The sequence below is a fragment of the Balearica regulorum genome, chromosome 26, assembly GCF_011004875.1.
Source record: "Balearica regulorum gibbericeps isolate bBalReg1 chromosome 26, bBalReg1.pri, whole genome shotgun sequence".
NCBI lineage: Eukaryota > Metazoa > Chordata > Aves > Gruiformes > Gruidae > Balearica > Balearica regulorum.
In genome coordinates, this window is record NC_046209.1 from 1,512,732 (window position 1) to 1,535,636 (window position 22,905).

The window sequence follows — 22,905 nt, forward strand, 5'->3', positions numbered from 1 at the left end:
AGGGGCTGTGCTACAGGTCCAGACAAAAATATTCCTACAGAGGTGGAAAAAGGAAGGGGGGGAAAGGCAAGCAGCGAAGACTGCTAAAGCCTGTGGTTGTAATTAAACGAAAGCAGAACTTAACGAGCTCCGACACCTCACCCCAGAGCTTCGCCAGGAGATAAGGCGTACTTGGAGGACTCTGAGCCGAAGCCAAAGGTCCCATTGTTGCGGTGAAGATTTATCTGGCCAGAGCAGACTTGAAATCCAGACAGCACTGCAGTCGTTTCCTTTTTCACCAGGGCAGCTGTAACACATGGAGTTTCTGTGGCTGGAGGGACTTGAAAGGGAGGGAACAGGTTGGGAAGGGAAAGTCTGACACAGGGCTCAGCCTGGGCTTTGTTAAAATGCCACATGGATGTTTATGTTGAGACCGAGTTTCCAGGAGGGAGGAACACGCGTGCCCTGTTCCCATCGCCTGGAATTGGCTCCTTGGCAGAAGCCGGCTCACCCAGGATGGAGATCAAGTGCTGGCGGTGCCGGTTAACGCCTCGCTGAGGACAGGCGGCCGCAGAGAACATGTGGCTGCTGTTAGAAACCAAAGGTTTAGCCTGTCTGCTTGGGGATTTAGGCTTGAGTAAGGGTTTAGGCGAAGCTGCGGGAGCACATGGGGTCAGGCAGGGCTCGGCGCCGTTGCAGACAGAGAGGGAGTCATTTCGTACAGGTTGGTGATTTATTCCTACTCACCACTGCGCACAAGTTCTATAAACATTAAAAAAATAAGTATATATAAAAGCATGTTCTTTACTCATTTTTCAATACAGTGGTGATGGCAGAGAGTAGGCTTCGATACAGGACTCGGTTGTAAAAAAACAAACAAAAAAAAAAAACAAACCAAAAAACCTGTTCAGAACAAGTCACAATATCAGCTTTTCCCCTAAAATTAAGCAATTTCATCCGTTCGGAGGGTTGAGGCACAGCCAGAGCCTCTTTCTCCCCGCCGTGCCTCCATGCAGACATTCAATTCAGATCAGCCAGGACATTTTCTGGGTGCATTTTGCTTGTGGGACCCTGCACCCCGTGGGATGGAAGACTGGAACAACCCAACCTGGGAATTCACAGGAGCTTTCGTAACCTACAGGAGGGACATGCTCACACGCTGGTCTGTGTCCCCAGGAAAGATAATCGGTGACTAGAAAAGGAAATGACAAGTACTTATAGTGAAGTCAGTCACTAGGTACCAGAAGAAATAAGCTTGAGAAATATTGTCAGAGTTCAGGACTTTCACAGGCACAAGGGAGAAAGTTTTCAAAGTGTGTGTGGGGAAATAAATCACTTCAACTCAACAGCTCAGTTGCTTTTCAAAAAAAAACAAAAACCAAACAACCACAAAACCCCCCACCAAAACAAAACACAAAGAGTAAGGGGCACACCAGCCTTCCCCAAGAAAACACAGAAAATCCTTTCCTTTAAAGGAAACTTCAAATCTGAAGTCAAATTAGTAATACACTAATTGGGAAACTGTCATTAATCACAAAGCTCTCTTGGAAACAAACCTTGAAGGCCAATGCGACGTTCATCCCAAATTCTCCTTTAAGCCATAGGAGAGACACAGAACTGACTGGCCAGAAATAGAAGATAAGCAATAGCTTAAAAGTTTGTTGGTTTTTTTAAAAAAACAAAAAACCAAAAAAACCCAAAACCAAACAAACCTCTAAGACTACTCACATAAAGATACAATATCCTCAAGATCAGTGTTTTTAAACTAAAACACTTGTATGAGTTACAAACGCAACAAGTTTCCCAAGTTTCAAGTATTAAAAAAAAAAAAAAATCCAAACAACCCAGAAAGTATTTGCCTTCGTTTTTATCCCACTGCACATGGTTAATCTTTTAAATTAAACCTGGTGACCCTGAAAAATTAAATAGTGCTTTCACTCTCAGGAGAAGGCAGAACTTAGGTCCTTAACCATGAATGATTTTTTTTTTTTTTAAATATTTCCAATGACTTGCTGACTACCAGGAGCGAGTAACTCCACTTTACCAGATTACACTGCGAGGGGCTTCCAACCTACATGATTCGGGCACTGATCAACTGACAGAAGAGTAGAAAGGTAACGCTTTTGAACACGTGGCAATCCTGAGGTGATAAAAACCGAAACGGCATCGCAGCACTGTCCCTGGCCAGGGTGCAGACAGCCTCTCATTGCTTTGCCGATTGTCTGCCTGGCTTTTTTTCCTGCTGGCCTCTTCCGCTGCCTGGTATTCCTCGGCCACGGCCACCAAACACACCTACGGGGCAGAAAGAGAGAGCACGGATGTGACAGCATCGGTGTATGCCACCAACACCTCCCAACCGCTCAGTGCTTTACAGTTATTTCTGTTTTACCCAAATGCACGCCTATTTTCTAGTCTTTGAAAGAGAAACATAACTTTTAGATTTCTCCCTTGCCAATTCCAGATCCCGTATTTACGAAGTGCATAAATTTATCCCCAACTCGCCAGCAAGCTCAGCAATATGTTAAAGTGCCCTCCAGCTAGCCATGCTATCATCGTAAATCAAAGCTAACTTCTGAAAAATGGAAGCAAGGAAGAGACACCATGTTTTAAATCCAGAGGGATGAGCAGGTTATACCATGTCCCCTGAAAACCGTAAGGGCAAACCAAAAGCAACAACGAGGGTGACTCGGTTTGATGACCGCTCAGCTACAAAACAGAAAAAATACATCCCTTGGTCACCGCCTCACTGCTGGACAGAGTGACTGACCGCTCCAGAGAGGGCACTGGGTGCCACACGCTGCCGGGGAGGCAGCAGGAACTGGGGGGCTGCTGTGAGACCCAAGAGCTGTGACCGTCTGTGTCATGGGAGCCCCTGAGCCCTCCTCTCCCTGCTCAGATTCACCCCAAACAGAAGGCAATTCCAGGCAGTAATTTTTATCTCGGCGTGCAAGCAATAAAGAGACTGTGGATCTACCCTGCCAGCCACCTCTGCACAAAAGGCAGAACCGAAGGAGACCCGGGCTGGGCACCAGGCGGAAGAGCTTCGCTCCAGCCCTCTGCTCTGCTAAACCAGCAGCAAAACATAAATAATAATTGCTCCTAACCCTGCAGTCCTTGGGATGCTCGCAGGGCTCTGGCTGCTCCCAGCGAAGCTGAGCAAAGACTGCTGTACTTCTGAATTTGGCAAGCCAAGAAGTAAAAGACGAAGGATTACCAGGATCAGAAACAATAATCCTTTCAACCGTGCACAATTATAGCTTTACTTCTGCCTGCCGGCCTCTCAACAAAATTGTCCTGCCTTTTTTTTTTTTTTCCTTTCCTCCTCCCTTCATGTCTCAGTAATGAGAGCCAAACCTTTTAGCTAATTAGCAAATGCCGGAGCTTCCCTTTAAAATATTCCATCAGTGAATTTAAGCTGCACATCAAAACAGCAGGAACTCCACCTCATACAGAGCTCAGCTCTGCTCTCCACAAGGTGGATATTTCTACAGCAGAGAAAATATTTCAACTAAAATGTTTGTCCAAATAACCATATCCAAAAAAGCTGTTATGCCAAGTGCTTTGGACACTGAAAAGGGAAGGAGGAAAAATAAAGGCGCCTTCAGATTTGTAAAGGTCACTTTTGCATGCTCAGAGCTTCCAGGAGGTAGCAGAAATCGCAGGGGTTTTTCCTCCAGAAGTCCCTGGGAGTTGGAGACGCTGCACGTCACACGTCCTAGTGTGGCGTGATGGCCCCGGGTAGATCCCAGCTGTCCTACCAGGATTCCTTGCATAGTCAAAACGAAGGCAGCTCATTAAGGGTGCTCTGCAAAGAGCCTGCACCCATAGGTGTCTCAGTCCCCAGGGCTCCTTTTAAAACCTAAGATTTCCCAGGCCAAACCCAATTTTGTTGTAGCAAGTGAGCACACTCAGGATTTTAAGCTCCTACTCCAGGCTAAGACTGTACTGAGAGCAACCCTGGGGCTGAGCAAGGTGACTGCAAAGCGAATCGCAGAGACGTGGCAGGAAGGGTGAGCTGGAAAGGAGAGAAACGGCTCTCGGACTTCCAGCAGGACAGTTTGGGGAGAAAAAAGCAAGATATCCCCCAGGTGAAGTGCTCCAAGATCACCTAACCCTGTGAAGTGGGACAGGGAAGGAAGATTTGTTTTGGTGACCTATTTCTTTCTTAAGTGGCAACCTCCCCTTTTATCAGAAACATGAATTATTCATGTCGAGCAGGAGGAACACAAACCCTCAGATGTGTTTTTAAAAAAAAAATTTAAAAAAATCAGCAAGTCAGGAGATCAAAAGCCCCATTATAATGGGAGAAAAAGATGATGTTTTTCTATCACTGCCATGGTCAGAGCCCAGTCTATTTTCAAACAGAATAGCCATTTGTTTCCCTCCCAGACTTGCTAAGCTAACAGACACCAGTTTTGTAGGGCCACGCTCCCAAACTAGCCAGGAGGGGTAGAAACACTTAAGTTCAGACTCTCTTAAGCTCCTGCCCAACCCCAGGAACGAAGGAGGCACATCCCTGGCACGAATCCTTTCTATTCTTTGGCAGAGGCTGCCTTATGAGCAAGGCAACACACTCGCTTGACTAGATCTCGGCAGAGGAGCGGCTCCAGCTTCTCCCAGACACACAGTTCCGGGTTTAAAGCCAAGAAACGAGAGCCGTTCCTTGCACAAGGTGAAATTTTAAGGCAGGAATCCTGCTCACCCCTCGCTGAGCTGAAAAACAAACAGGATCATTACCTCGTCCAGCACCTCCAACACCACGGCCCTTCTGTTGCTTCTGCTGTTGCATCCCGCCACGGCCTCTGCCTTTGGACACCACCTCTTCTTTCACCATGTCAATTATTTCATCAGGGATACGCAGGTATTTAATTGTGCTGCCACGAATGTAGCACTCCGGCATCCTCCAGAACTTGTCTCCATCCTATTGGGGAAGCAACGCGTTAGGTTACGAACAAACTCAGGTGCTTTTGTATCACTTTTGGGGCATTTCCATTACTTCTGGAGAGCGTGACAGCTCCACCAATCTTTTCTGAAAGCGTTATCTGTAATTAGCTGCAAAAAAATGGGTGTTTTGGGGTTTTTTTCCCCTCCAAAACACATAACCCTACAACCTGGGGGGGGGGGGGGGGGGGGGCATGACACTCTGCCACGAGCAACTGTAGTTTCAATTTATTCCACAACTGCCTCTAACACTCGCAGAAAATGAAGGAAGAGGAGGCTGAGAAAACAAGCACCTTCCCTTCCCGTCCAAGAAGGGAATCAAAAACGGGATGAGAGAGAGATGAGGGTGCCGAGTTACACACAACGGCTACCAACAACCAACTCTGGCAAGAAAAAGGCAGCTGCATGGCCGGGTTTCTTCTCCAGCAGCCTCAGCTGGGAGTCACCTCACTCCTTCGCTCCTCTGGGGTGTGGATGGAGCAGGGAGGCAGGTCCAGAGCCAGCTGGCTGTGGGGTGTGTGGAAAATAAGGAGCTTACAGATTCTGTATCTATATAAAAAAGAAAGTTTTCAGGTGGCCAGTTACAGAGCAGCCATCTCTGTATGTTGTGTTAGCTGTTTAATGCGGTTTCAGGGGGTTCAAAGGACGGAATCGATCGGAGCTTCAGTATGGCGCACCGAGGGCGGCTGTGGGAATAGGAACGGAGTGAAGCTGAACAACAACTCAGCTGCCCATGATGTAACTGGGAGGAGGGATGGGGACCCGCCTCATCCCGCTCCACCACCACAGCCCCGGCTCCGTCAGGGTTTGGCTGCAGATGGGATCGCTGGAGCCCAGCAATTCTCAAGTGGCAGCATGCGGATGAGGTGTCCATCATGTCCCAGAAGAGGAGGTTAAACAAGAACGCCTCGTTCCTCCTCTCTTGGGATAAAATAGTCGTTTCCCTCCCTCCACCCCAGGAGTTATTTGGGGCAACTCTGCCTGTACAGGCAAGTTCTTTGCACACAAGACAAGACAGAGAGAAACAGTCCTCTTCTAAAAGACACCCAGCAAACCCCACCCTGCCTTGGATCTGCCTGGCTGCTCCTTGGCTCGGGATGCAGGAAGGGATGGAGCCAGGCTTCCCTGCTTCCTCGTTCCGGCCTTACTGGAGTAAACAACCGGCCCCCCCGGGCCCGGGGCTGCCCGTCTGCCGCTGCTCCGTGCCATCTAGCGGCCAGTCCCCACCAGTGCCACCAGTAAAACCCCGGCAGCGGCTCCAGCTCCACTTTCACCCAGGGTTTGGAGGTGTTTTGGTGTTTTAAGCCAGGCAGAGGCATTGCTGACAAGCCCGGTTGTTTTTGCTGTGTGATCTGAATCCCTCTACATCACTCAGAGGGAATAAAACCTGAGCTACTGCTCTTCCACAGCAGAGCGCCGAGCCGTAGGAAGTGACTTTCCAAGGACGATATCACCCAAGTTGCGGGCATTACCTCTTCTTAGTCCCCCTCCTGCTAAATTCGACAGTGGTTCCCCCCTGTTTGTCCAGCCAGAAGCCAAGGTGTGCCCACAAATTTCTAACTCCACCGCTCCGCCCCGAAGATCCCTCTCAAACCTCACTCAAGATGTTTACTCAGTCACACCGACATTAAAACGTGCCTCCGTGCCCCAGCAACATCGCTCAAAACTTTCCTGTTGGGGAAACAACAGGTACTGGGGGTTTGCAGAGAGATTTTTGGAACAACGAGAATCTCTGCCAGTCTCTCACGCAGAGCTCCGATGTTCCGAAGCAGGGAAAGAGCAGCAAGAGCCAACATCCATCCGGCTGCCGCTTCCCACGGGTAAGGACAAGACCAGACACTTCTGACTGAGGTCAAAGCCCAAAACACAGATCACAATCTTCTGGAGCACCTTTGGCCAAGGGCAAAAGTACCAGACAACACAGAGCCCCGGCGCAGGTAAACAACAGGCTCCTCCGTTTTGATGTGGAGAGTTAGAGGGGAAGAGACAAGCAGGTTAATAAAAGTTAGCGCAGCGTGTGAAACAGATCTCACTTCTTGGGACAGCATGTGACAGATGAAGGCTCCATTCTCAGAAAACCCAGCTCAGCGTCGCAGCAAGGGCTATCGCACCCCGTCCCGCAGCCCCCAGCCCCACACCGAGAACCCTCTCACAGGGGAAATGCTCGCACGGCGTTTCTGTGTGGTGCAGAGAGCTGATCTGCTTGAGCGTGCACCCGAGTGCCTTCCTTTGTTGTGGATATTATAAATAACTGTATTAAATTTGTGTTTCAGGTAGAAGTCACGCTTCCACAGGAGCGACGGCCTCTGAGCTACAGCAGAGCCAGCCCATCTGCATGGCCGGAGGTTGGGCACCCACAGGGACACACCCCGAGGGCTCACCGGGGGCGTGGGGGGGGGCGGTGTGTGACCCCAACCGGCTGCCCGGGGCAGGGGGTCCAGCCTTACCCGGGATGTGCAGATGACCTCCCGTAGGTTGATGTTCATCCAGTTGTCACAGCTCACCAGGTGCCCGTTGTACGTCTCCCCGTTCTTTAGCTCCACCAGCTGCAAGAGACGGGAGTCACAGGGCGCCAGCCCAGCCCCCGGGGCATCGGCCGGTACAGGGACCCGCCCTGGTGTCACCCGCACGGTACCGGCGAGCCCGACGCCAGGGCAGGCTGCGGGACCGGGGCTGGGCCGCGCTGCCGGTACTCACCATGGGGTGGTTCTGCGCCGTTTTCAGCAGGGACAGGGGCAGCTGCGAGAGAAAGAGAGAGGCCTCAGGCACCGCCAGGGACCGGGACACCGACCGCGACACCCCAGGCGGCGGGGAGAGGCAAACCAAGCCCTCCCCACAGCTGCAGCCCCCGCCGCCCCTGGGCCGAGCCGGCCCCGCCGCCACTCACCATCGTGCCTGAGCCGCGGAGCCGCCACCGCGCCGGGCGCTGCCGCTCAAACCGCCCCCGGCCCCAGGCGGGGCCAATCAGGAAGCGGCGCGGCCACGGCGGAGCCAATCAGATGCGCGGAACTCGGCCTCGGCCGTAAAGCATCGCCGCGGCGCCCAGTCCGCGTCTTTACGACAGCGACGCAAATTGAGGTGCGGGGCGGGAAGCGGTGGCGTACCCACAGTACCCCGCGGTGCGCGCGCCGGCTTCCCGGCGTCCTCTACGGCCCCTTCCGGTATCCGTGGATGCAGGCCCCGGTTGGTGCTCAACCCAGGCCGCTCGCAGCCTCCCCGGGAGGGAGGAGAGCTCCGCGCCAGGATCAAGCTGAGCGTTTTGTAACGGTTTAACCAACTCCCACCGTGCCCGCGCTGAGGCGGCAAAACCAGGAGCCCCTTACAGACTTCCCCGCCTCCCCCCCCAGGCCCGGAGAACGCCGCTTCACGGTGAAGCGGTTCCAGACCCGGCTCCTCCCCCGAGCGACTTCCGCCCTGACATCGGAAGCGGCTCGCATGGGCCGCTCTAGGCAGCTGGGCGGAGCGAGCTCTGGCCTCGCGGGGGGCCGCTCTAGGCGGCTGGGCGGAGCGAGCTCGGTGGCGGGGCGGGGCCGCGCGCTCAGTGAGGAGCGGCGGCGGCGGCGGCGGGACGGGCCGGAGCCGCGATGGAGAAGCCGCGGCGGGCGGTGGTGGTGACGGGTACGGGGCGGCGGGGGGAGATCGTGAGGGAGGGCGTCGTGGGGGGGGGGGGGGGCGGTGAGGGGATAAATGGGGGCTGGGGGACCCCTTTCCTGAGGTGATAGATGTGGGGATTGTCCCTTTGGGGGGCTGTTCAGGGGGTGTCCGCTGTGTGGGGTGATAAGTGGGAGCCCTGGGGATGGGGGGGCAGGGTCTGGGGGGCTTTGGGGAACGGGGGGCTGCGGTGGTGGGGGGTGTGTCAGGAGCTGAGGGGTGTGTGGTTTGGTGAGGGGCACTGCAGTGGCTTTCCTAACGCTTGGCCAGGCACGGGGAGGGGGGGGCTTTGGGATCCCCCTTTTCCATCCCTGATCCTCCCCAAGGGTTTGCTGGTTGGGGAAAGAAGGGGACTGAATCTCCCAAGGAGCAGGAAAAACAGAGCGTGGCGGGGGGGGGGATTTGCTCGCTGACCGCCCCATCCTGAACCATCAAGGTGTCAAAGCCGTTATCAAAATAACCCATGCAGCACGGCAGAAGCGCCTCGGGGAAGAATAAGCAAGGGAATGAAAGGCCCCGGCATCGCAGGCGAGAGCTTGTCAGGCTCCTTTCCCCGGGGTACAAAGGACAGGCGGCTTGATTTGTGGGGAAGGCAGTTCTGTGACAAATGGGGAACTCGGTGAAACTATTCCCCCCACCCCAGCAGCTGAGGTTGAGGCCATTTGAATAGCAAGCATGGGGGCGAGGGGTTCGTTGTTGTCGATGCGCTGGAGCGGTTTTAATTGGAGCCAAGTGTCTTTGCAGACAACAGTTGTGGAGAGCGAAGAAGCAGGTGGCAAATTCTGGCTTTCCCAAACCCTTGTCTAGTGCTGAGCGGATGCAGTTGGTCGTGACTAAACAGAAAACTTGCATCAGTAAATAGTCTACTGGTTGCAACACTTCTCTGCTCTTTTTTGCCCCCTGTTTTCAGGGAAGCCTGTTTCTAAAATGCAGTGGTTATCTGGTCGGTTCTACCCATATTTGATAATCTGTCATCCATGTCATGCTGAATTCCTTTTTAAAACTAGCAATGGCATTGTGTTCCCGTTCAGTTAGGAGCACGTGCTCGCTGAGGATAAGTATTATTTGTGCACAATTTCTTTTTTAGAACTCTAAGGAGATAATCCCATAAAGATCTCTACAGCTGGTTTACTGCTAACGAGCCTTGGAGGGCCCTATTGTGGATGCAGAGAAACTCCTGGGCATGCTCGGTGGAGTTTCATGCTGCTGACAAAGTTGCTTATCTTCTGCGAAAGAGATAACACCAGGGATCTATATAGGAGATGAGTCAGAGGAGCAATAGCCCACAGTTGTATTTGTGCCAGTTTGCGTTTGGCTTCAGAGCAAGAGGTTTACATTACGTGCGTGGGCACCTGTAGAATTTCAGCCTTCCAGTGGCTGAATTGTTAAAAAGAGATATAGGTATTTTATTTCTTCTTCTATTACTGTTTCTTTAGGAATGAAGCCTAGCAGGTCACAATTGTTTGTTTCCGGAGAGTTGTGTAGGACATTGCTGACTTGCAGAAGCATCTGAAAAGGCATTTGGTTATTCAACTTGTTCACCCGTGCTGCAGTGGTAGATTGTCTTAGTGACATCGGAGGTTTGCTCACAGGAAAACACACCTAATTTTGATTTTGTGGACGAGCCCATGCTGTGCAAATTCCTTACGTTGTCATGTACAGTATAACCTCAGACTTAGTGTTGATAGCAAATAGAATGTTTCCATTAACGTGTCATATAATATTTGTAGTCCCTCTCAAACCCTTTCATGAGTTAGACAAAATTTATGTCTCCTAATTGCATTAGGCTCATAGGGTAACTCTGACATTTTAAATTAAAGCATATTGACGTTACACCCAGATAAATGGCCTAACCTTTGTGTGCTTGCTCAGGAAAAGATGTTATGGATTACTAGTTAACTCCAAGTTATTCATTAGGAAATTTGGACATGGTGAGTAAGTATTTTTGATAATGCTATCATAACCGTTGCGGCTTGGCGTAGGTGGGTTGTTTATTTCCTCGTACGGCGTAACTAATGCTAACAGAGATCTTGGTGAAGACCTGAGCGGAGAAGAAATATTTGAGGCAGGCTTGTCTGCATTTGTGGAAGCATCTGCTGTGGGCTAAAACAATTGGGAATAGAAAATGCAATAATGATTCTCATTCCATGACATTGGTCAACTTATCTGTTAATAGCAAGTTTTTCTAACCTGGTCAGGAAGGAAAAAATATGCTTCCCCAGTGTCTGTTGGGGATAAAAGAGTTTCTTTTGAGGCAAGCTATTGTTTTCCTTCAGAGTAAAAGGTGTATAGTTCAGACATTTCTGTGACTGTCTCTTTTTTTAGTGCTTGGATGTGAAGTAAATAAGGATTGAACATTAGAAGAAGTGGGTTTTCTTTCAGAATATATAAACAAGGAAAGCACAGACCGCTTTGCAACTTTAAGTTTAGTCAGACCTGTAAGGATGACTTCATCACTGTGGATTTTTACTTCTCTTCCAGGGTTTGGTCCGTTTGGAGAGCACGCTGTTAACGCCAGTTGGATTGCGGTTCAGGTAACACTGTAACTCCATTCTTAACAAGTTAAAACAGAGAGCCGTGCTGATAACACATCCGTAGAAATTTTAGTTTGCAGCTCTTTTATAACTTTGTCTTCCCAGTTTATTAACTGAGACCAGCTCGCTCCAGATATCCAGATGGTCAGCTGGATAATGTTTTATTCACTTCTCAGAAATCAATCCCTCGGCTAGTAGAATTTAATGAGATTGAGTTAATGTAGCTGAGGCAAGTAAGGAATTCATAGGCGAACTCCCTAGGTTTGAAAGATGTTAAATGGGGCAGGGAGCCTGGAATCTTCCTCTGCAGTAGATAATTCAAAATAAACAAACAGACCCAGAAGAATTTCAATGTTTTCTCTCGGCTCTAGCTTGAATCTGGGCAAGTTGGTTAACCTTTAAGCCAAGTCTCGTCCATGATGAGACTTCCACCTGGTAGTCTTGTGGAGTCAAGCGTACTGTGGAGTTGTCCAACATGGGTCTGAACATCAGGGCTCTGACTCTAAAGCAAAGCAGCTGTCGCTGTCTCCTTTCTCCCCCTCAGTTCCTTTTGCGGCGCCTGCTTTCAGCGGGGGGATCGGGCAGTGTTGTTGGCTCCAGAGCCAGCCTCCTCTCTTGCTGAGAAGCAGCCCCAAATGATGCTTGGCCGACCGAGTTGGACCTGGCTGGAGACAGGAGTGCTTGGCGGAGCATCATTGCTCAAGCAGATCGTACGCGCTCGAACAAATCAAGTTTATGCCACTTGTAGCTGGATACCTACGTGAACACACTCGTCTGTTTAATGCTGATCTATTCACAAACAAGGCAAGAAATAGAAATCAAACTTTTGCTAGATGCCCGGCTAAACTAAGGAATTAAGGTTGCTTGCTGTAAAAACATTAGCTAGCGATGGTGCTGCCACATTATCCCGCTTCTTCCTTATTTGTCACTTCTGGATGTGGCTTATGACAAAGCTACTGGGAATTCAAGGGTACCTTTTAGTACAGTTGCCCAGGGAATTAAATCTATTTTTCTCCCCAACACATCTCTCTTCCCTTCAGAGCTCTGAGATTAATATCTTCTTTAGAATGCTTTTAAATTAAATCACAAACTCTAATCAATTACAGTCAACTAATGTCCAGATGTCTAATGTGTTGGCTGGTGTGAGAAGACGAAACCTTTGCCTCCAAGAAGCCTTTTGGAAATGAATATATTTGAGTTAGGGTTTGCTTAGATTAAGTTTGGGTAAAAATGCAAGCTGTGTATGTTGGGGGGGGGAAAAAATTGCACATTACTGAAATTTAGCAGTGAGGCTAATTGATTTGGTTTGTTCTTAGTTGTGTAATGGCAGTTATTGTAAACAAGCTACTTTTATTCTAGAGGTGATAGACAAAAGGGTATTGTGCTTCTGGGACAGGAAGAGTGGTGGGTGTCCTGATGTTGCTTTCAAAAACAAACCTAACCTGTAATTCCTGTAAAGAGAAATGGCGTGTCATTCCTTCAGCCAGCAGCTCGAGGCACTGATGGCTGCTCAGCTGTGTGGCTGATAGATGGAGTAATCACATGCATTTTAAATTTGTTTTAGGGGCTTGGGGGTGTTTTAGGAGTATAAAACTACAGTCGGTGGTGCGCGATCTGCTGCGTTGGAGCCCATCTTCCTCCAAGTCCTGTTTAATAGCTCGCGCTAGCTTCTAACTAAAAACATAAACTTTCAGGCAGCAGGGAGGATTTGCCTTTCCTTACCCCGTCTCAGCCCTGAGAGGCCCAGACAAAAAGGAACAGCATGTCTTTGAGCACATGCGAGTTGGGCATTGTGCAAGTTTCAGACAGGGGACTTCATGGAGCTGAGTGGACACAAAGGCGTGTCTGAGTTTCTGAATCCCAGACAGTGTGATCTGCATTTTAATAGAAGAAAAATCAATTAAACAATCTTTGTAAATCCTTCCTAGCTTTAGGGCTAAGCTAGTTCTGGTTTATTACATCTTTTATTATCCTGCATCCTGAGGATAAAATTCTCTGCTTTTCTTTGCAGTCCTCTTTTTGGTTTTATTTGGATACGCATCTTTTCCCTCTGACTGCAGTGAATTTCTAGTATAGTTGCATCTTTTTGAAACCTGAATGACTTCTACACATAGTTAACATATAGGGTACCTTTAATAGCGCGGTAGCAATCTAATAATGTGAAGATGAAAAGTTTGGAGATTTTTACGCATGGGGGAGAGATTTCCTATAAATTCAGAAGGAACAATAACTTCTCTCTGTTTTCTTTTTTGAGGCTTACAGTAAAAACATTCTGTGTTAATGTGGATTTGCAGTTCCATGTTTTCTTCGTTTTAATATTTCATTTGAGGAATTTTTTTCAGCTGTTATTTTTGCTTGGGAGGGGCCTTACTTTAAAGAAGTTGTTACCGAAACAGACTTTGTGTTCAGTGCATTTTCTGGCCTCCCCGATGTGACTTAGGTGTAGACACAGGTGGGCCCCGTGGACTGTGAAGCTAATGGGCTCCTGCCTTCATCCCCCCAAAGTGCTTCTGGCTGAGCCAGTGGAGGAGGAGAGAGGTCAGAGTGCGTTTTGACATTACTAAGGACAATTGCTGTCAGGGTGTCTAGACAGACCTGATAAGGATATTAAAGGCTCACAAAGACGACCATTGTTGAGGGGTCAGGGAATCGGTCAAACATGTTCGTTTTTCTATATTTGTCAGGTATACAAGGCTGTGGGTAATAAGTTGTCTGGGGGCCAGCGTACATCTTTATTATTGAATGGAAGCGCGTGAACGCTGCGTTTGGTTAAAAGAAAGTGGTGGATTTGTAAAGCTAAGGTTTAATGTGCCTGCGTTTAGAGAAGGTAGCTGTCACTGAGATGGTGTGGCTCACACGGCCCGAGGTTTCCTGCTCGCTGTAGATGCTCGTTCTATGCAGCCAGTAAAACTTTCCACGGTCAAATTCATCTTTAGGAGGTGTTTCATGTTCTTTAGAGAAGTGGTGATGAATTCCTACCAATTAACGCTCTGGAGATCTTCCTAAAAAGACTGACTTGGATTTGAATACTCTCGTTTGTAAACTACTTACTTTATTTATGCACCACATAAACCAGCTAACGTTTTGAAGGCAGATTTGTGTAAAGAAGATGTGATGAAACATCACTTAGCATCCATCTCTGGTAATGAATGTCTGTGTGTGCCAGACACGAATCAATACAGCAAGCCTTTAATATCAGACTTGCCCTCTGAGCCAGAGCAAGTGATTTATCATTGTTGTTGCTCATATCTGCTGGTCCATGAAAGTCTTACTCTTGCCTTTGCTGCATGTTTCAGTTATCTTAAGTCTTGTTGCACTCTCTGTGGTCTGTACAAGCGTGAAACGTTTGGGTTTTTTTTTTCTCAGTAAAGAAATGACTTACTGATAGCTACAGAAAAAAGGGTACTAAGATACTGCTCACGTTTATACAGAGGAGGTAGGATCGTAATGGGGGAGTCCAAAAACCTCAACTTGTCCTCTCCTTTCAACTGTCTAATTTGGAAGAATTTTAAACCTGAGGAAATACAAGATTTGAAATTGAGTAAGCTTCATCGAAAATAGCTAATCTGCACTTCTTAGCCTGCAGTTTGCAAGTGTAATCTCTGTGCATGGGAAAAGAAAGCCTAAGAATTACCTGAAAGAGCAGCTTTTGGCTGTGATCACTGAACCGAACCTGAAATAGAGATAACTTGATTGTTGAAGAATATTTAAAAGTGTCCTTTGATAGTTTGATGGTTACTTACATTGCTGTTTCTACCTCAGCTCCATGAGAACAACTACACCGGCATATGGATGTGAGAGTTGCAGGTTATTTTCTTGCTGTGCATGCGGCCCCTTTGATGTTAGCACAAGTAATCATTTCAAGCTTTTGGCACGAGAAAGCTTGCGTTTTTCAACTGACATATATCTTGGAGGAGAAGAGCAGCACCAGACGACAAGCTTCTGCTGTGTATTAACTTGCGAAAAGCTGGAGTTGGTTCTTCTAACTGAAATACAGGCCTGGTGATAGAGATGCGAGAGCACACGGCTGCTTCTGCCCTCAGAGAAAGATGCACTTGCAGCTTCATTCCAGAGGAGACAGAGCTATGGGAAGACTCTGATGAAGGCTGTTAGCTTTATGGCATGTATGGTCACTTAGCAGTCTTGAAAAGCAGCTGTAAAGTTTTTCAGTGTGCCAAAAAATTTTGTCTTCATCAGAGGGAAACTTTATCCGAGTTAGATGCTGTTGAAACTCATTAAACATGATAGCTGAAGTCACTTCGGTTGCTGGAAAAGTGCCTCCCGGTGTAAACTTGCACAAAGTTCCTAGGTTTGAGCTCAGCTGATGATTTTATTTAAGAACATTTTTTTATTTTTTTTTTTTTTTCAGAGGCTTCCTTTCAGAGGTATCCTTTCCTTGAGTTCTTGCAAGTTTGGGTTTGATGGCTCTGGTGAGACTGGAGTGTGTTGAAAGGGAGATCAAAGAATAGCGAGGGAGAAGTTTCCAGGACATGGGCTGTATTTAGAGGGATGGGATGAAACAGTGTGCTTTCCAGTCAGGTATACTGGGCGGGGGTGTGCGTGGGGAAAGATCTTTCCTCTTCCTCCTGGTTTTAAAGAAGTCTTTGCCAGGTATTTAACTGGCACTTTGTGTTTTAAAAGGTTTAAAGGAAATTGGATAAGTTTATTGCCTGGATATTTGGGATGACTTTAGTTAATGTTACAGAGGGAGAAATAATCTACTGTATTAGCTGAATCACTACAACGGTAACAGCTCATTTTGCAAAATTAAGGACAATATATTACCTATAGGTAAAGCTAGCAATGGAAACTTGTTTTACATTTTGGAAAAAGGCTGTATTGTATTCTGGATTCTGCCAAAATAAAAGTAAAACAAGTATGTTGAGGAGGGCGTGCCAATGTTGCTTCAGTTTCTCGTATAATATTTGTGGAGACTCACAGACACAGAATCGCAATCGCTGCTGGTAGTACTGTCACCTCACCCTGCAAACAAATGGGAATTTGCTCTCCAGGCCAGCAGTCCTGAGAGAGGAGAAATTAGTCAATGAATATAATCCTGCCAGTTCTACTTTCCCTACATAATATCTAGTTCTTTCAAAAAGTGAATATGATTATATACTTCTACAAATAATGTACCCAACTTTTCTTTTGAGTGTGGGTGTTGCTGATAACTATTGTCAGTTAAATGTTGATTTCTTTGTTATACACACATCAGAGCAAAACAAACGGTCCTGTGGGTAAAGGCTGTTAACACAGGTGGAGAGATGCCTTTTTTGTTCCCTGTTATGTGGGGTTTGGTTATTTTTTTTTTTACAGTGCTGTTTACAAGATTATACAGCCGGTAGTGTAAGCTGATGTTAGTCCCTCACAGCAGACTCACTCTGTTAATAAACTTTCCAGAAGTATATCCTCTGCCGAGCTCGTGTCTGACCACCTTGGCTTTGTTTATTTCCTTATGTTCTTAGGAGTTGGAGAAGCTAGGACTGCGAGATGACGTGGATCTGCACGTCTATGAAGTCCCAGTTGAATACCAGACAGTGCAAAGGCTCATTCCTGCATTGTGGAAAAAGCACAGTCCGCAAGTGAGTGAGTAAAGGGAGGAGAAAAGACATGGCAAATGGTTCAAATCTACCATTCTTACAGCAACAAGAATCATGTGAAGTCCCATTTTTAATGTATGTTCAGACCGGTAGGCCTTCACTAGATCTTTTCCTCTTTTGTCATGAGAACATGTGAATTTCATAGCTCAGAAGAGAGCGCTCCAGTTAATGGGAGCAGTCGGTGCGAAGAGGCCACTGCAAAGGGCTGTCTAGACAGCTCACCGTTAGTCTGTGCCACCTGGCCTGTTCCAACGCTCGGTTTTGCCCTGAGTAAATTACAAGTTGGGCCAGGAGAGGCCGAAACAAGAAGAATTGTTCTGAACTGGACCCACGAGTTCATTGAGAAAATGACTTGGTACTGTGATGTTCATGCAAGAACTCCTGTAACAACTCCATTGGTCTTTAATTGGGAATAGCAGGCTGTTGGTTTTCCACAGGTTTGTATTTTGGTTGATCTAACTTGTTTCTTTTCTCTTCTAGCTGGTGGTTCATGTAGGTGTTTCGGGTATGGCTACGACTGTAACTCTGGAGAAGTGTGGCCATAACGTAGGTTATAAAGGTTTAGACAACTGCCGTTTCTGCCCAGGCTCTCAGTGTTGCGTAGAAGGTGGCCCAGAATGCATCGATTCCATTATTGACATGGACACGGTTTGCAAGAGAGTCTCAGCGCTGGGGCTGGATGTCACGGTCACTATATCTAAGGATGCTGGCAGGTATGGGGTGCCAGGTATTGATGGGGAAAATAGACTCCTACTGCAATGTACGTTCCCTTCGTGCTCAACTCACGAGGCCCATATGATTCGTAGCTTTGTGCTTCTCATAGGGCTGGCAATGCCATTTATTTTCCACCACTCAACCAAATATCACGGGAAGATGAGAGATCTTTATGTTTCATTGTCCTCGATTTGATTAAAGCGATCCAACGGACTCACAATACCTGACTTGTATTCCACTCTATTGCAGGATGTTGCTGCAATGCTGAATAATAAGAATACAGTTCATCCTGTCCTGTATTTTGTCACTTGTTGCTAAATAAACTCTATTCTTGTATTTCAGATACCTCTGTGACTTCACTTACTACACTTCCTTATACCAGAGCCGCGGGAGGTCGGCTTTTGTTCATGTGCCTCCGCTGGGAAAACCATATACCGCAGAACAGCTGGGTCGGGCACTACAGGCCATAATAGAAGAAATGCTTGATGTTTTGGAGCATTCCGAAGACAAAATCAATTGTCAGCATGAACACTGAGAGCGGGCAGAAGCTATTCTAGTATTGCACTTCCAAAATTTTCCCTGTTACTGAAGTACTGGGGAAAACAGTCTGAAACCTACAGACCCAGAATTAGAGACTTCAAAAAAAGGAAAATTCCACTTCTAGAAATTGACGTTTTTTGTCAAATGTGTACATTTCAGCCTAGGCAACAGAGGATTCAAAAATCTCTTCTTTAAAACACCTGCAACTACTCATTTCTGAAGTGACTGAAGTGTGTGTGCTGTGCTTTATCCAGAGCTTATCTGTCAGCCAAGTGACAGCTACTGACCGGTCTAATACAGCGCAGATGGAAAGTTTCTCATCTGGACTTGGTGTTCAGGTGCAGGGAATTGATCACCCAGTCTTCTAATGACTAGTTCTTAAGTTGAAAGGTTTGCTTTCACTTTGTTTTGGGTTGGGGTTTTTTTTTTTTCCTCCTCTTTGGCCCAAATTAGAGGTTATAATGTAAAAGTATAACTGAAAAGAGTTGGAGTGGTGTGGGTTTGTGGTGAAACAGTGCTTGGTGGAGACAAGGAGTCTTTGAAATTGCTTGCTGAAATGGAAAAATATTTTAGGCACTGATTTCTCACCCTGCACGGTCCAAGTATTCGTAGGGTCCTCTGAAATGTGCTGGTTAACCAGTAGCTGCAGATAGAAGGGATGTGTTTTGGGTTCCTTTTGTTGTGGAGCAGGAGATGGCTTTTGGTTGTTTTGGGTTTTTTTTTTTTTTTTGTAAACAGTATAAGCTTAATTTGCGCCAAATATTTCCAAATGTCTTTTTTTATTATGTCCTCAATGCCACCTTCCTCACTCAAGTCAACCATATACCTCCTGTACAAAACGCATTGTTTCATATGTGTATAAAGCAAATTGTTAGCAGTTAAATAGCTTTGCTAAAGGCCACTTTCTCCACAGGAGATCTTTATCCTAGACTTTTGGTGCTAGCTGTTATTTTTAAGGTGAAGGTTGAGTAATTTATAACTTCATTGGTTATAAATTTTCATTCTCGTTAAGGGTTAGGTGAAGAGTAATGTTTAACTTAGAATTTAAGTTGCCACCTTGATTTATTATAGGCGTAAATATGCAAACATGCGGATTTGAAGATATTCTGCCAAATCAAATCTAAAATCTTAAACCTATTCCCACTGTCTGTAATCCAGAGGCGATTATTTGAAAACTAGGAATTTTGCTTAGAATGAGTATTTTGGGCTGTTCATTAGTGTCCCCCTCCCAATGGGAGGGTACAAAGAGCTGCTTCTTATGTGAACTTTCCCAGTAATTAATTTGGGGAAGTGTACATGCAGGTTCTAAGCAGGACTTTAGAAGCTGTTGATGCTAGTCCTGCGTGTAGGTTTGCTTCCAAATGACAGGACTCCAGCGAAAGACAGATGATGTTACAGTGGGAACAGATGCGAAATGGATAATTGATGACCGGTAGGTCTCATTGAGGAGTCATTTAAATGAAGAGGTCTGTGATTTGATTCTAATACTTCTACAAATATATATATAGATATATATAAAACAACATTTTGAAACATTTTAAAATACCATTATTTTAATTTTTCTAATTATGAATGATTCTGCTATAGTATCTCTCAGTGAGAGCTGCCATTAACTTGCTGTTTTCCAGTAGAAGTCTAGTGACAAAGGAAATAAGGCTTCTCCTTGTAACCCTTGAGAGAGGACAAAGACTTCTGCAGTTGTAATAACTAAGGGGACCTGTGTATGAAGATTTTTGGATAGACTTCTGGTTTACCGAGGAAATTACCGCTATATTTACTATACAGGCTTTCCTGATCAAAAGAATTTGCCTTCAAAGTAAATGTTCTCTTTTGCATTCAGATACGAAGTAGCACTTGTCAGATTGTCAGCAGGCAGGCAGACTTTCTGATTAGTAATTTATTATATTTAATATTTTGTTTAAATATTCGTGATTTGATGCATTTTTGCAAATAGTTGAGCTACTTATCTTGTAGTTTTATTCCTTTATCTGGTAAGAAGTTTTTGTCATCAGTGTATCTTAGCTGCTAAACTTTTAAGAGAGGAGTAATTTGCGCATTAAGCTAAGTTCAGCAATTGATTTAAGTAATTTTCAGTAATGCTATTTAATTTACGTGTAATGTAGTTGTGAATAAAATGGGAGTGGAAGATGAACAGCTTAGTGAGGCGATAACAAAAAAAACCCAACAACCTAACTGTGGAATCCAAGTGGCGATAGGAAGGGCTGGTTGGCCCAGCGATGCCCGGGGAAGGTGTGGAGGCAGGTCGCCGGTCACGCTCTCTGGATGATAAATGTCTCTAAGCGAGATGGCCCTGTCTGTCCGTGTCTGTTGAACCTTTATTCTTCCTCTGAGCATGTGAGCGGACAGCCTCAGAGATCCTCACTGGATGTGGCTGAGGAGAAGTGGCTCCAAATTCATCAGCAGGGAAGGTAGACAGCGGCGGCTGCGTGGGGAGAATGGCTTTCCGCCTTAGTTTATTCAGCATGTGGGGTATATGTCCTGTTTGACACCTATACATATTCTTTCTTGGGTGCTCTCTGCCATTCAAGGGGAAAATCTTGAGCCGATTTCTGCGACTGCTGTTTGTCTAAGGACTGCAGTGGTTGACCTTCTACATGTCAGTGTTAAAAATCTCATTTTGGGAAAAATTTTGCTTTGGGTGTCCCTTTGAGCTGTACGTTTCCTCGTCGTCTGTTTTTGTGAAGCTTCCATGTGATCAGTTTCTTAGAAAACATAATTTATTTTATAATCTTTTTGGGGTTTTGAGAATTAGTCCTCAGAGATTGTATTTGTAAAGGGTGTCTTGGTGGTAGAGAAATTTTGTATAGTGAAACTTTTAAAAATGGCATTAAACTAATTTTATTTAATCTGACCTAAATTAAATACTTTTGGTTTTTTGAAAGCTTTTTGTTAAATTCATTAATTCATAATGCCTTTCCTATAAGTGCATATTTTATTTGGAAATATGACATCAAACCGATGCAGAGCTTCAAAGAGCCAATGTTTTGTGTAATACTTACTGTCTGCTTTCTCTTCCAGATCATCAATAAATAGAATTTGCTAATTTGCACTGACTGGGGGAACCTGTTGCCAACCACAAAAAAATTCCATGCTAGTGAGTAAGTGTAGGAAGTCCAGGTTTAGTGTTAATTACTGTGCCTGCAATTTGTAAAATGTAAAAACTGGTAGAGTTTTAGAATCCTGTGACTGCAAAATTGTCTCTGGGGATACGCTTTACAGAGAAATGGGAGTGAGAATATTTTATGTGGAAGAGAGAATTAGGGAGGTTCCACTGTATCGGGTCTGATATTTTATCTACTTGCCAACAGCTTGGAGTAGGAATTGGCTAATGTGTTGGTGAAGTTTGTTGGTGACAATTTAATTGTTTCTGTTATTAAATGCTGCGGAGGATTTTGAGGGACTCCGGATACTCATAAACTCCTTCATCATTTGGTGACTGTGATGTTGTGAGATGTTTCCTTTGAATTAAACATGGTAATGTGCTTTATAAAACATAGCAAAAAAGAAACTGTGAGCTTGAAAGTTTCTGTACCTTAAAGACTTTTTGGGGGACTTGATCCTTTTGGGTCCCTTCCAACTTGAGATATTCTATGATTTTACAGTATGGTTGAAGGTAAACACCCATTCTACAGAAGCTATTTGTATTTTTTTTTTTTTTTTTGGCAGCTCTTGGAAAGGATGCCAAAATCTGTAAGATTTTGGAGCAGTTTATGTTTATCTGGAGCGTTCCCCAACCTGATTGCTTCCTCCTAAAGGTGGTAGTAGTGGGAAAGGATGAAAAGGTCATGAAGATGGTTAGAGGTGTTGAGTGTGGTTGTGACATGAGACTGCAGCTGAGAACTGCTGAGCTTCAAGAGTCCCTTCCAGGAGGGACCTGACTGAGGGCATTCAAAAGTTTAAGACTTCATGAAAACTAACCGGTTGCTCTGCTTTCACCCCGAAGAGGAGGGAAATTCAAAGGCCAGTCAAGAGTAAATTTGAGAGAAATGCTTCCTGGCTGATTCCTTGTGGAAATTGAAAAGGCGTTTGCATGCAGCGTCACGTTGTGACGTGTGACGTTGTGATGCTTTGGGTACTGCTTGCTGCCCACAGTGGGGAAAACAGACTCATTGAACCAGGGCTCTGATCTAATATATCTCTGTAGGGTTTGTACTGCACATACTGTGATATGTTAGGTAAGAAACTGTACTATTTGTATTTACTTGCCTAGACAGTCACGCTTAGATGTAGCATTCAAACTCCAGTGTGTCTCTCACTGTTCTGCTGGTTGTGCAGGCAATATTTAACCTTTTAGTGCCTCAGTCAGCTAGCAAAGGGGATTATTCCGGGCCACCGTCACGCAGTGCCATGCCTGGAATAAAAGCCGAAGAGCTTCCAGGCCTGCAGACTTGCAAATGGGCAGCACAGACTCCCAGTGTTGTTATTTTTGTTAATTAAAAGGCTAAAAAAGTTTAAATCCACCAAAGTTTCTTCTAATACTCAAATAATCGTCGTTTGATTGTGTGATTCGTTGACCTCGTGTGCAGGCTTTCTAGTGAAATGTATAAGAGGAATTACAGTAGGAGGAGCTTCTTAAAAGCAAAAATGGAAAAACCATGTAAATAAGTTGAATTGGTAATTCCCCGCTAACACAAGAGCTAGTGCTAGACTAAAGCAGCAATTATGGTCCGACCATGTTGTTGTTTCATGGTTGAACTTGTGACTCCTGCATCTTTTTTAACTCACAGTGCATTTCTAACGCTCTGACCACACAGCTGATGCTCAGACACTAAAGCTACTTTAAGAGTGAGTGGTAGTGTTTGAAAGCTGACTGGAAACCAGTATGTTTAGACGTAGAATGTACACTGGTGTGGGTTCTTGGTTTTGTTGTTTGGGTTTTTTTAATTACCATTTTCAGATTTGATCCCGCAGCGCAGATAAAAAAA

The 22,905-nt window shown here is 46.0% G+C and overlaps 2 protein-coding genes across 4 annotated transcripts; one reads left to right on the forward strand and one right to left on the reverse strand.

The window, feature by feature from the left end:
- Window positions 1-1,683: 1,683 nt before the first annotated feature.
- Window positions 1,684-8,302, reverse strand: LSM4 (LSM4 homolog, U6 small nuclear RNA and mRNA degradation associated). 2 transcript variants are annotated; one of them, XM_075776649.1, is made up of 5 exons: window positions 7,808-8,302; window positions 7,618-7,659; window positions 7,368-7,466; window positions 4,717-4,900; window positions 1,684-2,271 (listed from the first exon to the last, which is right to left on the reverse strand). In XM_075776649.1, exons 1-5 carry the CDS (start codon window positions 7,808-7,810, stop codon window positions 2,183-2,185), a joined length of 417 nt encoding a protein of 138 aa, XP_075632764.1. In that variant the 5' UTR covers window positions 7,811-8,302; the 3' UTR covers window positions 1,684-2,182. The 2 variants fall into 2 exon arrangements, with proteins under 2 accessions (XP_075632764.1, XP_075632765.1); XM_075776650.1 differs by lacking the exons at window positions 7,368-7,466; window positions 7,618-7,659; window positions 7,808-8,302 and adding an exon at window positions 5,986-6,144.
- On the forward strand, window positions 8,296-22,458 carry PGPEP1 (pyroglutamyl-peptidase I). Of its 2 annotated transcripts, XM_075776648.1 has the most exons (6): window positions 8,296-8,538; window positions 11,053-11,105; window positions 16,571-16,687; window positions 17,186-17,210; window positions 17,292-17,418; window positions 17,762-22,458. In XM_075776648.1, the coding sequence occupies exons 1-6, from the start codon at window positions 8,505-8,507 to the stop codon at window positions 17,952-17,954; spliced, it is 549 nt and encodes a 182-aa protein (XP_075632763.1). In that variant the 5' UTR covers window positions 8,296-8,504; the 3' UTR covers window positions 17,955-22,458. The 2 variants fall into 2 exon arrangements, with proteins under 2 accessions (XP_075632763.1, XP_075632762.1); XM_075776647.1 differs by having other exon boundaries at window positions 17,186-17,418.
- Window positions 22,459-22,905: the final 447 nt, after the last annotated feature.